General features: G+C 43.2%; 1 protein-coding gene across 8 annotated transcripts in view; it reads left to right on the top strand.

Annotated features, from left to right (window-relative positions):
* Positions 1-1,115: 1,115 nt before the first annotated feature.
* The window catches only part of ERCC5 (ERCC excision repair 5, endonuclease), a 36,728-nt gene continuing 23,379 nt past the window's right edge, over positions 1,116-14,464 (top strand). The window contains exons 1-5 of one of the 8 annotated variants that reach the window (XM_053306424.1): positions 1,116-1,199; positions 1,753-1,911; positions 2,659-2,815; positions 12,733-12,850; positions 13,881-14,056. In XM_053306424.1, coding sequence (XP_053162399.1) covers positions 12,763-12,850; positions 13,881-14,056 — 264 coding nt within the window. In that variant the 5' untranslated portion in view covers positions 1,116-1,199; positions 1,753-1,911; positions 2,659-2,815; positions 12,733-12,762. Of the gene's footprint in view, positions 1,200-1,238; positions 1,912-2,017; positions 2,186-2,620; positions 2,816-3,382; positions 3,527-7,634; positions 7,753-9,274; positions 9,408-12,732; positions 12,851-13,880; positions 14,057-14,464 lie in introns of those variants that run through there. The other 7 variants (XM_053306423.1, XM_053306421.1, XM_053306426.1 and 4 more) reach the window with 7 other exon arrangements.

Raw genomic sequence — 14,464 nt, 5'->3', positions numbered from 1 at the left:
TAGTTAGATGCTCACATGCAGCTCCTCCTTGCTCTGTTGCCCTGGGAACAAATGTGCTTTCCCTGCTCATTCTTATGGCAAGTGTGGCTAGGCAGAAAGAGTTTGTACTATGTCAAGGGTGTGGTAGCTTTGCTCCCTACCTCAACAGTACAGGTTAGGATAACTAGATAGTTCCTAACACCTACTAATGGATCAAAGATGCACCTTTTAAAATTGTGATTTTCTTACATTTAGCAGGAGGAGAGCAACTGTCCCTATTCAACCCCAAGGCACTCCTCCATATTTTATTGTTGCCAATTCCTGGGGACTCCAGGCTAGTCTTCAGGGTTGAGCTGCAACGTCACCTAGAGGTTGGGAACAGGCTGGCTATTTTTTTTAATGGTGTGAAACCATACCGGGGTGACCAGCCCTTCCATGAGGGAGTAACCACAGGTACAAGGAAAGTTGTGAGGGGCAAATACCCACCACCATGGGCACCTTGCTACCATTGCCTATCTTTTCCCCACTGGAGCATGCTGTTCATTTCCCCCTCCTTGTCCTGCTGGGGCATGCTTCATCTTTCAGCTTCCATACAATCTAAGAATGTGCCTGCTACCACTGGCTTGATGGGGTAGTCTGAAGGTGTCATTGCTGCTGCCTTTCCAACCTAGCCTCAAAATGCTGAGCACCCACCCACAGATGGTTTATGTGTGGGGTGTGTGTGTCATAACTGTCCTTTGCCTCAGGCAGCAACATTTCAGATTGCCCCTGAGCCACATGCACACTTGACACTTTTATCGACAGTACTACCCATGACTTTTAGGAATAGAATGAAGAAAGACTGTGTTGCGTCTGGCCAGAAAGAATTAACCTATGAGCAGAAGGAACATCTTTGCTTTGCATAGGGCTTATGATAACGCTAGATTTTCATTTTCTTTTTCCTCATCAGATTTTTTTACTCCCTGCTCCTAATGATACACTAGGGTTGTCATTATTCCCTACCTTAACTGTTTTTCTTCTGAGTTTGCTCGTGCTTGTGGGCAGAAAAAAGAAAAGTGTTTCATTTGACCATACTGAGCATGCCCCAATCCTTTTGGGCATGCTCAGATGCACAGGAAAGGAGGCGTTGTCAAATAAGAGAAAGTGGAGGCGCCCAAGTGTACAAATCGCAACACCACCACGACTCTGTAGGAACTACATTTCCCAGCAGGCAATGTGCTGTAAGGCGGTATTCTATTTAGCAGGAATAGTTACGCCTACTACTCTGAACGTCGAGACAGAAAAAGACTGGAGTTATAGCTGCTAAAAGTGGCGGCATGCGAGTCAGCGGCGTATTACACGCTTGAACGCTGGGTTTGCGTTGGGAGGGGGTAACTAAACAGCACTGACATTTGCTGGCACTGAAGTGAGCCTCCTCCTCTAGCACCTTCCTATATCGCTGCTGCCCCCAATTTGGGAAGCACAGCAGCGGGGAGTCGAACTAACAGTCTCTTGCGCCCTAGGCAAGTTGCTTCCCGGCTGCGCCACCGCAGCAGATTTGTTCCCTAGTAAATCGTTTATGTTTGCAGTGCTAGTCTGTATAACCTTCTGCTGCTATCTTTTTAAAACAAAAGCAAACTGTACGGAAGGCGAAACGGCATATTATCTTTCTCTAGAAAGCATTTCTTGCTAGCTTTGGTGGTGCGGTTTTTTGGGGGGCGTGGGTGGCGGGGAGGAAACGGCCCAATCAAACGGCTTTACAATTTTGAATGTGTCTATGTTTTTTATGGGCAGCGGTCACGTCCGTCTCCGTCCTGGAGCAGACCGAGCTTGTGCCAAAATGAGCTAAGATGTCTCCTCTTCTGACAATGGGTGTATCACTCTAGTCTATTTTTTTTAAAATCAAATTCTATACGGCGCGTAATGAATACGTCACATCATGGCGGCCACTTGGTAAGTCAATGTTTGGCTTATGTGACTTCGGCTTATTTGGCTCTGTCGTTCTGTATTTTAAGTCCCTTTGCTGTACTTCCCCTTTGCTCTCTCTCCGCCCTATGTCAGGAAGGACTCGTCCTTCCAGCTCCTGGCCAGGCTTGGGCTGGGGCCTGGTTTCAATAATAAGGCTCTTATGTGCCCAGCGCGTTACAAAGTAACATCAAAAGGGCAGGTTCCCTGATGTCTGTCCCCCACAGTGAAGACGACAGCAGTTGGAGGAGAGAGATACATGGTCAGTTAGGTTAGCGAATGTACACCGAGTACTTTCTTCCCTTTGCTGCCAGGGACTCATCACGATCAGCTCCAAAATAGCTGGGGTCAGGAGGAGCAAAGCCTCCAGAAAGGCTTAAGCCCTTCCATCATGTAACCAGCCCCACAGCTCTTCATTCATTATAAACAAGGGGGAGGGGGGGGATCTGGCAGTTTCTTACAGTTTAGCTGGAAGCTAAATGTCTTTCTCATCTTTCTTCTGGTTGTATCCATGCTGTGTTGTTTGCTCTTTAAAACATGTTTTAAAAACTTCATATACCTACTTAGAGACTCTTGTAGGGCATCTGCTTTTTAAAGAACAATTAGTTTAGAAAAAGAATGCTAAGAATCGTTTCTTGCATCGCCAGAGGCATGCAATGCTTCTTCCAAGGCCTCCTTTTCTCTTTACTTTTTCCAGGCTTACATCCTCTCTTCCTCTCATTGTTGCCTTGGCAGAATAAGTGTGCAGTCCCTTATATTATAAGAGAGCGAGCCAGAGAGAGAACCAAGAAGGCACTGGATCATGAAATGGACATGAGAGGCATAAGGTGTCCAGTACACAGCCATAGTCCCTTTCCCTCACCTGTGGTCTAGATGTGTGGACAAATTCAGTGTAAGTATTTGCTTTCCTTCCTGCCACTTCCTCACATTATCTGCAGGGTAGGACAAAGTTAATCTTTACTGATAGCTTTGGGCACAAGCCTGTGAGGTTTTCTAAATCATACTCTTAATTTACACAGACGAAGTTTTTCAGTGGGTGAAGGTAGGGCCAAGCTTTTACTACATTAATTATTTACTAGCTTTACCTGCACAGAGCATCTGTGCGCTAGTACTTTATTGCTCTCCTGCCCAGCCTGCAGCCCCTGCTGTATTACTCAGTGTCATACATTTCTTTATACATGCAGTTTTCTGTCTCTTAATTTGTTTATACCATAGTTCAGGCGCGTAACAATAATAGGGCAAGGGGAGACAGTTGTCTGGGGGCCCCACTGCCTGGAGGGGCACCCCAGGGGCACCTCATGTGACTCCCCATTGCCCCCTGCCCAGCCCCATAGCCTCTCAGCCACTTGCCCTCTTCGCTGTCTCTCCTGCTTGTTCTGCTGGCCGCAATCGAAGCAGCAGGCAAGTTGCAAAGAGCTCCTTTTCTCCCGCCTCTCAGCTGATCGGCGGGTGGGCGGGGCTTCCACGGAGGCCTCTGTGTAGGCCGCAGTGAAGCCTGAACTCAAGTAGGGCCCAAGCAAGCCAGGAAGGAGGAGGCAGCCAGAGTGTTCTCTGCAGCAGAAGACCCTTGCTGCCCTGCTTAACCCAGACCAGCATTTGCCAGGTAGAGTGTGAACTCCTTTTTGTGCTTACCTTTCCCACCCACCCACCCCATATATAGGGATCTGCTTGCCATAGGGCTTGGATATGGGGGGGGGGAGGGACCAAGAAGTCTCTGAATATTTATTTTGAAACAGCTTGGAAAATTTGCTGACTTAAAAAAAACTATCTAAAAAGTCCTATAAGTGGCTTGTTTCATGGCAGAAAATTGCAAAAACTTCTGGAACAGTATTTTATTAATTTTATTTATTCATTCATTCATTTATAAATGCACTTATGTTCAAGTTGTTTTGCAACCCAGAAGGTCTGAGTGAGAACTGTGAAGCATGTGTGGTGCTTTTATTTTATTTTTCTTGTGTGTGAACTGCTCCCCAATAACTTGCAGGGACTTCAGGGTCAATCTGGCCAACATGTGAATGCAGCACCTCCATTCCAGAGGAGGTGTGTCTTAAAGGGCTTTAAAAGCCTCCTGTGAAAAACCTCCTGCAATCAAACTTGACTGAATTTGTTCAGAATTCTGGGAAAACAAACATAGGCTCACCCTGCATGGTTGAAAGTCTCCTTTGCTAATCTGCAGCGAGGGGGCCATTTTAATAATTCATCTTTCTAGTGTGTTCTAGGCATTAAAAGTAATACAAATGTATAGTACTCAATGTATATCACTATTTATTGTGATGTGTGTGTGTGTATTCAGTGAAATGTATTTGCAGGCAGCATACTTATTTTGGAATATCAGACTTAAATCCTTGGGGGCCTGGGGTGTGCGGAGGCCCTGGACTTTGAGTGTGGGGGGGGGGGCATTTTAAAATCTTGTCTCTGGGCCCACTCCAACCTTGCTACGCCCCTGCCATAGTTAGTGAGTCAAATGTGAGAGATCTACATAAAGTTGACCATGACTAAAAACTGGAGGAAGATGTCCTCAAACAACCCGTGGGGCGATGAAGCCTGTCCTTTCAGTTAACACCTGGCATGCCCCAAAATTGTTCCTTGTTCTCACACTTTCACACAGTCTGAGAGCTTTCTTTCTTCCTCTCCCCCCTTCCCCTCTCCTTTCTTTCTCTCACTCTCTTCCCTTTCCCCTCCTTTCTCTTTCTCTCCTTCCCTCTATTCCTCTTTTTCTCTCTTTCTTCCCCTCTTTCATCCCTCTTTCTCTCTCGTGTGAGGGCTCGGTGTTTCCAAAAGAATAACACTTGCCTCTGTTGCCCTCGGCAGTCACCTCCAAACCCAGAAGCAAAGTGGCTGCAAGGATTGCCTTGCAAGCCCTTGCATGCAGCCTCTGGGTGTACCCCTTGGCTAGCCTCACCGCCACTTGTTCCTGCAACCCATCTGACTCTCAAGTTCGCAAGGCACAGAAAGGGCCATGGAACACACACACACACCACTGAATCTGGAGTATTTCTTGAGATCCCGCACAGGCCTTTACCAGTCTGAAGGTGCTGCATGGGGTGGGGGTAGGAGCTCAGGGTAGCCACCCCTTCCCTCAGAGCCAGCACACCTGAGAGAAGGGGGGTTGACACGGTTCCACTTCTCTCCTCCAGCCTCATTATTTGTGGTGGGGAATGTTGCCTAAGGCCACCACCCACCCACCCGCCACATAGATAGATAGTGTGTGTGTGTAATTACTTTATCTTTCAGTTTGAGTGTGATTTTGTTTTAAATGGGCTAATTGCCAACCTCTCTTTTGGGATATCCACTAGCTTGCTTTAAAAGGGGCTTAGGCAAAGTCATGGATAGGGATGTGCACGAACTGGTCCAAAGGCCATGCAAGAGGCCTTCGAACTGGTTCGTGCTGGTGCCAGTTTGAAGTTCGACCCAGGTGGTGGTGGTGGTCTCCCTTTAAGGGTGGGGGGGGTTGTACTTACCCCTCCTGTTGCTTCCCCCCCTCCGCCAGCGCTCCGTTTTTAAAACAAGTTTTCGGGGCAGCAGCGTTCCTCCCTGCCATTGTTGCCCAGAAATACCGGAAATACAGGCTGCTTGTGTGCTTGCCGTCGTGCGCGCCCGCCATGCACGTCGCGTGTGCATGTTGCATGCACACTTTGTGTGCGTGATGTGCGCATGCGGCGGGTGCACATGCGGGACGGAGAGCACACGCGCAGCCTGTACTTCCGGTTTTTCTGGGCAACAACGGGGGCAGGGGCGGCAGTGAGGAACTCTGCTGGCCCGAAAACATTTTTTAAAAACAGAGTGCCAGTGGGGTAAAAGCAGCGGGAGGGGTAAGTGCAACTCCCCAGCCCTTAAAGGGAGATGTACGTGTACGTCCGGTATTTCTGGGCAACAATGGGGGCAGGGGTGCTTGCCCTGGCTCAGCCCATACTTTCAGTATTTCCAGACAACAGCAGGGGCAGCAGGGAGGAACGCTGCTGCCCCGAAATGTTTTTTTAAAAACGGAGCGCTGGCGGGAGGAAAGAACCGTGCCTCCATGGTTCCGTGCACATCACTAGTCATGGAGGACAGGTCTATCAAAGGCTACTACGAGACCCAGCATGGTGTAGTGGTTAGAGTGCTGGACTAGGACCGGGGAGACCCGAGTTCAAATCCCCATTCAGCCATGATACTAGCTGGGTGACTCTGGGCCAGTCACATATCTCTCAGCCTAACCTACTTCACAGGGTTGTTGTGAGGAGAAACTTAAGTATGTAGTACACTGCTCTGGGCTCCTTGGAGGAAGAGCGGGATATAAAATGTAATAAAATAAAATAAAATAAAATAAAAAATAATACTAGTCTGATGGCTACAGCCTCAGAGGCAAGAGGCCTCTGAACTGCAGGGGAGTGACAGCAGGAGAGAAGGCATGCCCTTAGCCTCGGGTTGGCCACTGTGGGAAACAGGATGCTGGACTAGATAGGCCTTTGGTCTGATCCAGCAGAGCTGTACTTATGTTCTTTAAGTGCTAGGTCCAGAAGAGGACTAAAGTACAGATCCCAGGGGGTTCCTATGGTAATCTAGATGTTGCTGAACTACCACTCGTATCACCCCCCAACTACAATTTATTGGGGCTGATGGGAGTTGTAGTTCAGTGACATCTGGAGCACCACAGGTTGGGAATCCCTGTGTTAGTCTATAAACTTTTTAAATAAGAAACAAAATATGGTTCTGTGGCCTTCCTGGCATATTCATATCATATTGCTCCTGAGCATGTGATAGAAAGACAAAATGGAATCTTCTAAAGTAGGTTCTAGCCTTCTGGTTGCAGAGTGGCATTAAAACTACAGTGGCATAGTGCTGAAGAAGCTAGTGACAAAGCAGCAGCAAGTAGAACAAATCACAGTTTATTCTGGTTTTTAAAATCTCATGCTTTGTAGTCCATGTATAGAATTGTCAGGTCTCCGCCTGAGCCCACCCTAAATTCAAGAGTGTATTTTGTTTTAGTTTTAATTTTCATTGGTTGAATTAACATGTTCACAGTAAGTAGTAGGCTTCTCCACCCCCCCCCCCGCTTTTTTGTTTGTTTGGACTTTATATTATGCTGTCACCATATTATAAGGTTTGTTACCCTGCCCTCACTGAATATATCCTCTTAGTGATGTAGCCTTGCAAGGGCAGGGTAGGGATAAATGTTCAGTACATATAAAGAAACAAAGTATGAATTGTAAAACACCTAAGAACAAGTTAATTATTGGTTTAAAGTGATAACAGAATCTCTGCTAAGCAGGGCACATAAACTTCATTACAATATTGCTATTTTGTTTGGTTGTGAAGCACAATACTGAGTGTGTTGACCTTCCTGTCACATATAATCCTTGCTAAATGGTCTAGGGCTGGTGTATATTATCTTATTTGTGAAACTTAGTGCTGAAACCCAGACTTTCCAAACTCAGAGTACTAATAAATCCCCAAGATTGCCTGCAAAACACCCTGGATAACTCCCTTGCTCAGTCTCATACTGGAGCTCTCACATTGGGCCCTTTCTTCTTACCCTCCAGTCTCTAACTAACCAACTGTCACTACCTGTCACTTTTTTTAAAAAAGAGAGTTGTGAACATCCCATACATTGTTTCTATGACAACCTTTGCTCTCCTACCCTCTAAAGCAGGCCTGCTCAACTTCGGCCCTCCTGCAGGTGTTGGCTTACAACTCCCATAATCCCTGGCTATTGGCCACTATTCCTGAGGATTATGGGAGTTGTAGTCCAAAAACAACTGGGGGGTGGGGGGAAAGTTGAGCAGGTCTGGTCTAAAGCCTTCTGTTTGTGAACATCTTCTTACAAGAATATATCATTGTTTTGCAATGGTGACTGGAATTTTGTTTTAATTTCATTTATTTATACAAAGAATTAGAGCTGAAAAAATCCCAGGTGCTTGGTAGGATAAATAGAAATGCTGCTAATCTGTAGGTATTTGGATTCCCCTCCTCCCTCAGCCCTGTTCAAAGATGTGATCTTAAAAATTGATACTAACACTTAAATTAGATCCTGGCACACAGAAATTGGAAATATTTTTCCCAGTCCAGCTAGAAATGCATCTACCACCTCTTTATTTTCATTGTGTTTGTGAAAATAATATACAGTGTGTAATAATTAGGTTGGTATCACCTTCTGACGTGTGGTAGGTGGTAACTGGAAACAGGGCCTTTCTGTTGTAGCACCCCGTCAGTGGAAGTTGCAGGATGTCTGCTGGTCCATCCTTTTCTGCCAGTGAATGTGTTTTTATTTGCCCTTGCCAGGACTTGTAGAATTGTTTTTATGTTGGAATTTTAATCCATTTTCTTTGTCATTTTGAACATTATATTGTCAATTTGTGTTTTAGTTTTTAAATATATATGTGTAAGCCATTCTGACCGCTACTCAGCGTGGTGTATTGGTTAGAGTGCCGGACTAGGACCAGGGAGACCTGCGTTCAAATCCCCATTCAGCCATGATACTTGCTGGGTGACTCTGCTGGACCAGTCATTTCTCTCTCAGCCTAACCTACTTCACAGGGTTGTTGTGAGGAGAAAATTAAGTATGTAGTACACCGCTCTGGGCTCCTTGGAGGAAGAACAGGTTATAAAATGTAAAATAATAATAATAATAATTAATGATGATGAATCATAAATAAATAAGCAACTTAGGTGCAGCATTCTGACTTGTAGTATATTTTCAGTGTGGTTTTTCATAATTTGTTTACTATTGTAGCAATATTATACACATTAAGATTAAAGGTCAGTAATTTTATTTTTATTTTTATTTTATTGTTGAATTTCTGTACTGCCTTTCATTAAAAACAACCCCAAGGCAGTTTACAAAAGTTAAAAACATACAATAAAAATGACAATTAAAATATTAAGCTAAAAATATAAAACAAATCTACTTTTAAAACTATAAAATACAAGCATAAAAACACATAGACACAAGAATAAAAACACATAGAAGCAGCATAGAAATGGTCACGTAAAAGCCTGGGTAAAAAGCCAAGATTTAAGAAGCTTTCTAGTAATGTAGGGTAAACATCGCAAAACTTCAAGCAAGTGGAGATTTCTCTTGTAAGAGATTTCTCCACTTGCTTGTCTTCTTGAAAGAGGGTTCAGACGTAGCAGATTTCTCACTAGAGCTGACAGATCATTTCCCCCTTGTATAAGAAAGAATACCACAGCTTCTGCTAGTCATGCTTTTTAGGGCTGGCGATGCAAGTGCAGAGAACACTTCCTACAGAAAGTGCTGGGAAGATGAATTTCCAAATTTTGTAATTACAATGCATCTTTTGCTCTTTGGTTCAGAACTTTGACTCAGTGAGCTTAGATCTGCCACCATCTGTCTGAATTTTCTTTTTCCAAGGAAATAGGTAGTCACAGTTGTTCCATAGTAAACAAGAATGGCGTGTAGCTCTCTTGTATTATGCAAAGGTGCAGACTGTCCGAGTCCCTTGGAAGCAGAAGTCTTCTGACCCTTGTGCATTAAGAGGAGGAAGGTATGTGCATGTCTGAGGCTAGGGATGCTGTGGAAAGCCAGAATTTAATCCTTGCTCCATATTACAACTGAGTCGATGCAATTGCTTTATTTTTCTTCAGTGCAGGCTTAATGAGAGAAGGTGACAGGACTTAATCCAGCAAGATGGTGGGTAATATATGTTCCACATACACTGAGGTGTTAACAGCCACAGGCATAAATTTTTAGATAGAGTAATAATAATAATTCCAAGTACCGAACATAAAATAAAAAACTAGAGGCCCTTCCTAGAGGCTTATAATCAAAGACACATTAATAAAAGGGAAAGTATGGGGCAGGGGGCGGGAAGAGAGAGAAACCGAGCCCATTCAGAAACATACTTTTTCCACTTACCATATTTACCCAAATTCAAGATGAGGTTTCCCCCCAGTTTTTCCATATTAAATATGGGGCAGGGAGGAAGTCATTTTAAATTCAGAATCTCCTTTCTTTTGGGTAAATATAGGTATAGTTTGTATCTAACCTTTCTTTTAAGGCATTATCTTACATTCAGAATCACCTGCAATTTGGGTAAATATGGTGCATAACAGTGGCATATCCAGGAATTTTCTATTGTTAGTGCCCAAAAATTATGCTGTGTCAGAAGTGCATGCTCTTTATTATGCAGACTTTGGATACATAGACTGTCCATAAATATTGCCCAGCATATTCCTCATCCTGATATAGTTACTGAGCCGCTTCTTGCAGTTGCCTGTAAGTAGGTACAAAATAAGTAGGAGGGAACCATAGGTTCCCACAGCACACGTGCTCTTGTTGGGCATGTTGTCTGAAGCTGCTGACGCCTGGTTACTGACTTCCACCTGAGATTTTACCGAGAAACTCCACTCAGCTTCAAATCCAAAACATTTTATTTATTTATTTATTTATTTATTTATTTATTTATTTATCTATCATATTTTTACACCGCCCAAAACTTACGTCTCTAGGAGGTTTACAGCAAGATTAAAAGTAAAACATTAATTAAAAACAAAAACAAAAAATTTAAAAGCAAGACATTTAAAACACAATTTAAAATTTTGAAACAATATTCTAAAAACAACATTAAAACAATCAAAACAATATCAGTTAAAAGTCTGGGTGAAGAAATGTGTCTTTAGATACTTTTTAAAAGGTGTCAGAGATGGGGAGGCTCTTATTTCACTAGGGAGCGCATTCCAAAGCCTCGGGGCAGCAACGGAGAAGGCCTGTCCCTGAGTAGCCACCAGACGAGCCAGTGGCAAATGCAGACGGACCTCTCCTGATGATCTCAGTGGGCGGTGGGGTTCATAACGAAGAAGACGTTCTCTTAAAAACCCAGGGCCCAAGCTGTTTAGGGCTTTATAGGCTATGACCAACACCTTGTATTTTGCCCGGAAACATATTGGCAGCCAGTGTAACTCCTTCAATACGGGAGTAAGATGGTCTCTCCTAGATGACCCAGAGACCAGCCTGGCTGCCGCATTCCGGACCAACTGTAGTTTCTGGACTACGTACAAGGGCAGCCCCACATAGAGCACATTGCAGTAATCCAGTGTGGAGGTTACCAGCAGATGTACCACTGTTTTGAGGTTGTCTAACTCAAGAAACGGACGTAGCTGGTGTATCAGCCGAAGCTGATAGAAGGCACTTTTGGCCGCTGTTTCAACCTGGTAAACCTAGGTTTTACCCTATGGATTCCTTCTGCATCCTGCAGCCTTGTGACCAGGGCTCCACAATATACTGCCTACCTAGCTTTGTCCCTCTCTCTTCCCAACCGGTTGACTAGATGTCAGTCTGACTGACAGATTCATTAAGGAGGGAATTGTTGTTATGGAACACTAATCAGCATTTCCTGCATTGCTGAACCTGTGAGTCAGACTGAGGGAGGAGTATGCTAAGCCAGATCACCTAGTCAGCCAGCCACAGGAGGAGGAAGGAGGAATGCTGCTGGTCATTCTCTCCCCCCCACCGCCGCCCCGGCCCCGCATTTCATCTCACTTGCTAGGAAACAGTATGCCAGCAGGGAGGGGCCTACAGTTGAGCAAACATGGGTTAGGGTGAGCTGAATTTCCAACTTAAATCATAAGTCACCCATAGAGATAAATGAAAAACACAAAGATATTAATACTTCCCGAATGACTGGGCCAAAAGCCTTGAAATTTCACATGTTCCTATATAAAGATAGCATTAAATGTATGGATGTTCAAGAAGATCAGTCCACCCATTTGATTTTTAATGAATTTTTAAAATTAAACTTTCTTTAAAAAAAAATTCATTAAAAATCAACAGGTGGACTAATCTGGAACATCCATAGATCTAATGCTATCTTCATGTAGGAACTCCATGTGAAATTTCAGAGCCTTCTACCCAGCCGCTTGGGAGGTATTAATATTTTTTTAGTTCCAAGTTGATCCCTATGAGGAAATTATGCAGTAGGGTCCATGGTCTTCTTGTACATAGCGCTCTACAGAGCTTGCTACACTATTGTGTGCCAGTGAACTGGGCAGGGAGAGAGCAAAAAGTAATTGTTGCCCAGTTACAGCAGCACAGCTCATCCCTTCTGGCCAGCTGAACTGGCCAAAAGTGGAATATGTGCCACCATGACTGCTTGGCCTGTGACATCCATTACTGAGGGCTGGCCAGTAATACACAATGATTTTCAGAAGTGCTCTTCAGTCCTAAGCATACTCACTCAACAGAAGTCAGCCTCATAGAGTTTAGTTAGTCTTACTAACAAGTATGCTTGCAAAGGATTGCAGCTTTAACCATGAACACTCTAATGTATCGGAACTGTTTGAAAGAAGTTTGTCTTTCATTGATATCCTAGAATCCTCCACAAATATAGAAATATGCAAGTTAAAATGGTATGTTTTTAATACAATTTACAAAGCTTTAATACAATGTACAAAGCAATGAACAATGCTTTAATTCTCACAGTTATATCTTTAGTCTTTATCAGTGATTTTCGTGGGCCAGTTGCCTTAATTTTATTGTCTCTGAGACTCCAGGCTGCACAGAGCGGACGGAGAAACGTTGATTAATGAGACTATCCAGCTATTTCGCTTTGCTGTGGATACCATCATTTCATGCTGAGTGCATGTTGTCTCATATTTTGATAGTAAGATATGCTGGTTAGTGTTCAGCTAAATACTCTGTGGAGTGCTCAGCATGCTTGTATAAATACTATAAAATAGTAAAAAATAAAATTATAGTAAGTAATAGCAACTGAATTGTGTGTGTGTGTGTGTGTGTGTGTGTGTGTGTGTGTGTGTTCTTTCCAAGATGTCTTTTTTGTTTGATCAACCAGTTTTTTCAATTATTTTCAACAGATGCACCTTACTTAAATTCACAAATAAAAGATGGGAGTTCAAGGACTTTGGAAGCTGCTGGAGTGCTCTGGAAGACCTATAAATCCAGAAACGCTGGAAGGAAAAATTCTTGCTGTTGGTATCCTTAAAAATCCATAATCTAATGATGGTCAATTAATGTGATCCCCCAAATCACTGCCAGGGTAGTGGGGAGAGGATGCCCACAGCAGGCCAGATTGTGCAGTTATTGATGATCCCAGTAGCAGAACAAACATTTCCTATTGTGCTAGTGAATTTCCATGCCCCCTTTCTCTCCTGGAAAAAGTAATCTTATGATTTAAGGAAGCAACATAGTGCCTCCTAATTTCTGCCAGTCATCTGCTCATCAGGGAATTGTGGGATTTCATTAGCATTACTGCTCTTGCCGACTTTTAAGTGAATTATACTGAGTAAATTATAAAAATACTTTGTTTAAAAGAGTAGAATCATAGTTTGCTAACCAATGGTTGGTTAGATAATTGATAGATTATCTGGTGGTTTAATTAATTAATATTGTTAAATTTATATACTGCCTTTCATTAAAGCAATCCCAAGGTGGTTTACAGCAAAAATTTAAACACAAGATGGTAAAAAAGACACAATTAAAATATTAAGTGGGGGGGGGGAATTAAACAAATCTGATTAAAAATTTAAAACAAAAGCATAAAGGCAATACAGACTATAAAGAGCAGCAGCAGAGAATCAAATAAATGCCTGGGCAAAAAAGCCAAGATTTTACACTTTTTCTAAAAGCTGCATTGGAGACCGAGGAGCGAATAGCTACCGGGAGAGCATTCCAGAGTCATTCCAGAGAGCAACAGAGAAGGCCCTGTCCCGCATGCACGACAACCGAGCCTCCCTCATTGTCGGCAATTTGTCTGATATCTTATTGTTTGCAGTGGAGTTGTCAGCTTCGGTAGCTGTATTGCCTTTCTTTGGCCATTAAGGCATGTTAATCTTTGTGCTTATTAAAAAAAAAAAGTGATTAAAGATTTCATGGACTAGAAGAACCCACAGATGCAGACCCTTGAAGTATCAGACATAAATGAGTGGCATACTTGAGAGTTGATTGATTGATTGTGTGTATGTGTCCACTTGCCCGGTTGTCTTCCTATGAATGCCCTTCAAAGATATCAGTATTTGGTTGAACCAAGCTGTTAAAGGAGCAAGGGACCGTCATGGTAATTCCATCCACAATGCTCATCTTCTCACTTTGTTTCATCGACTTTGCAAGCTGCTATTTTTTCGGATTCGTCCTGTCTTTGTTTTTGATGGAGAAGCACCACTTTTGAAGAGGCAAACTTTGGTATGAATGTTATGTGACTGTCAAATGCTGAACTGTACAGGGTGTTATCGTTTACAGGAATGCATGTAATGTAATATTCTATTCTGTCATACAGATTTACTTGTGATGATGGAAAAGGCTCTGACCTACATACCCTCCCCTCCAAATCTCTGAGGAAGTTTAGAGCAGAACCTCAGCTCAAGACCAGAAATTGTTGGCAGAATTTAAAGGGTTTTGTCATCCTAAACCCTCCTGATACCACCTCCACTTATTACATTTCTGCTGCCACCAATCTATATTTATCCTAAGTATCTGATCACTCTTCTGACTCACCTCTATTGTAGTAGGTGTAATAAATTCTGGATGTGGTTTAAACAACGAGACATAAGACATTAGTATACAAAAACAAAGTAAAGTTTATTCAGTAAA

The sequence above is a fragment of the Hemicordylus capensis genome, chromosome 3 (genome assembly GCF_027244095.1).
Source record: "Hemicordylus capensis ecotype Gifberg chromosome 3, rHemCap1.1.pri, whole genome shotgun sequence".
NCBI classification, from domain to species: Eukaryota; Metazoa; Chordata; class Lepidosauria; order Squamata; family Cordylidae; genus Hemicordylus; species Hemicordylus capensis.
The sequence above is the reverse complement of the archived record's forward strand: the minus strand, read 5'-3'. Positions and strand labels throughout refer to the sequence as shown.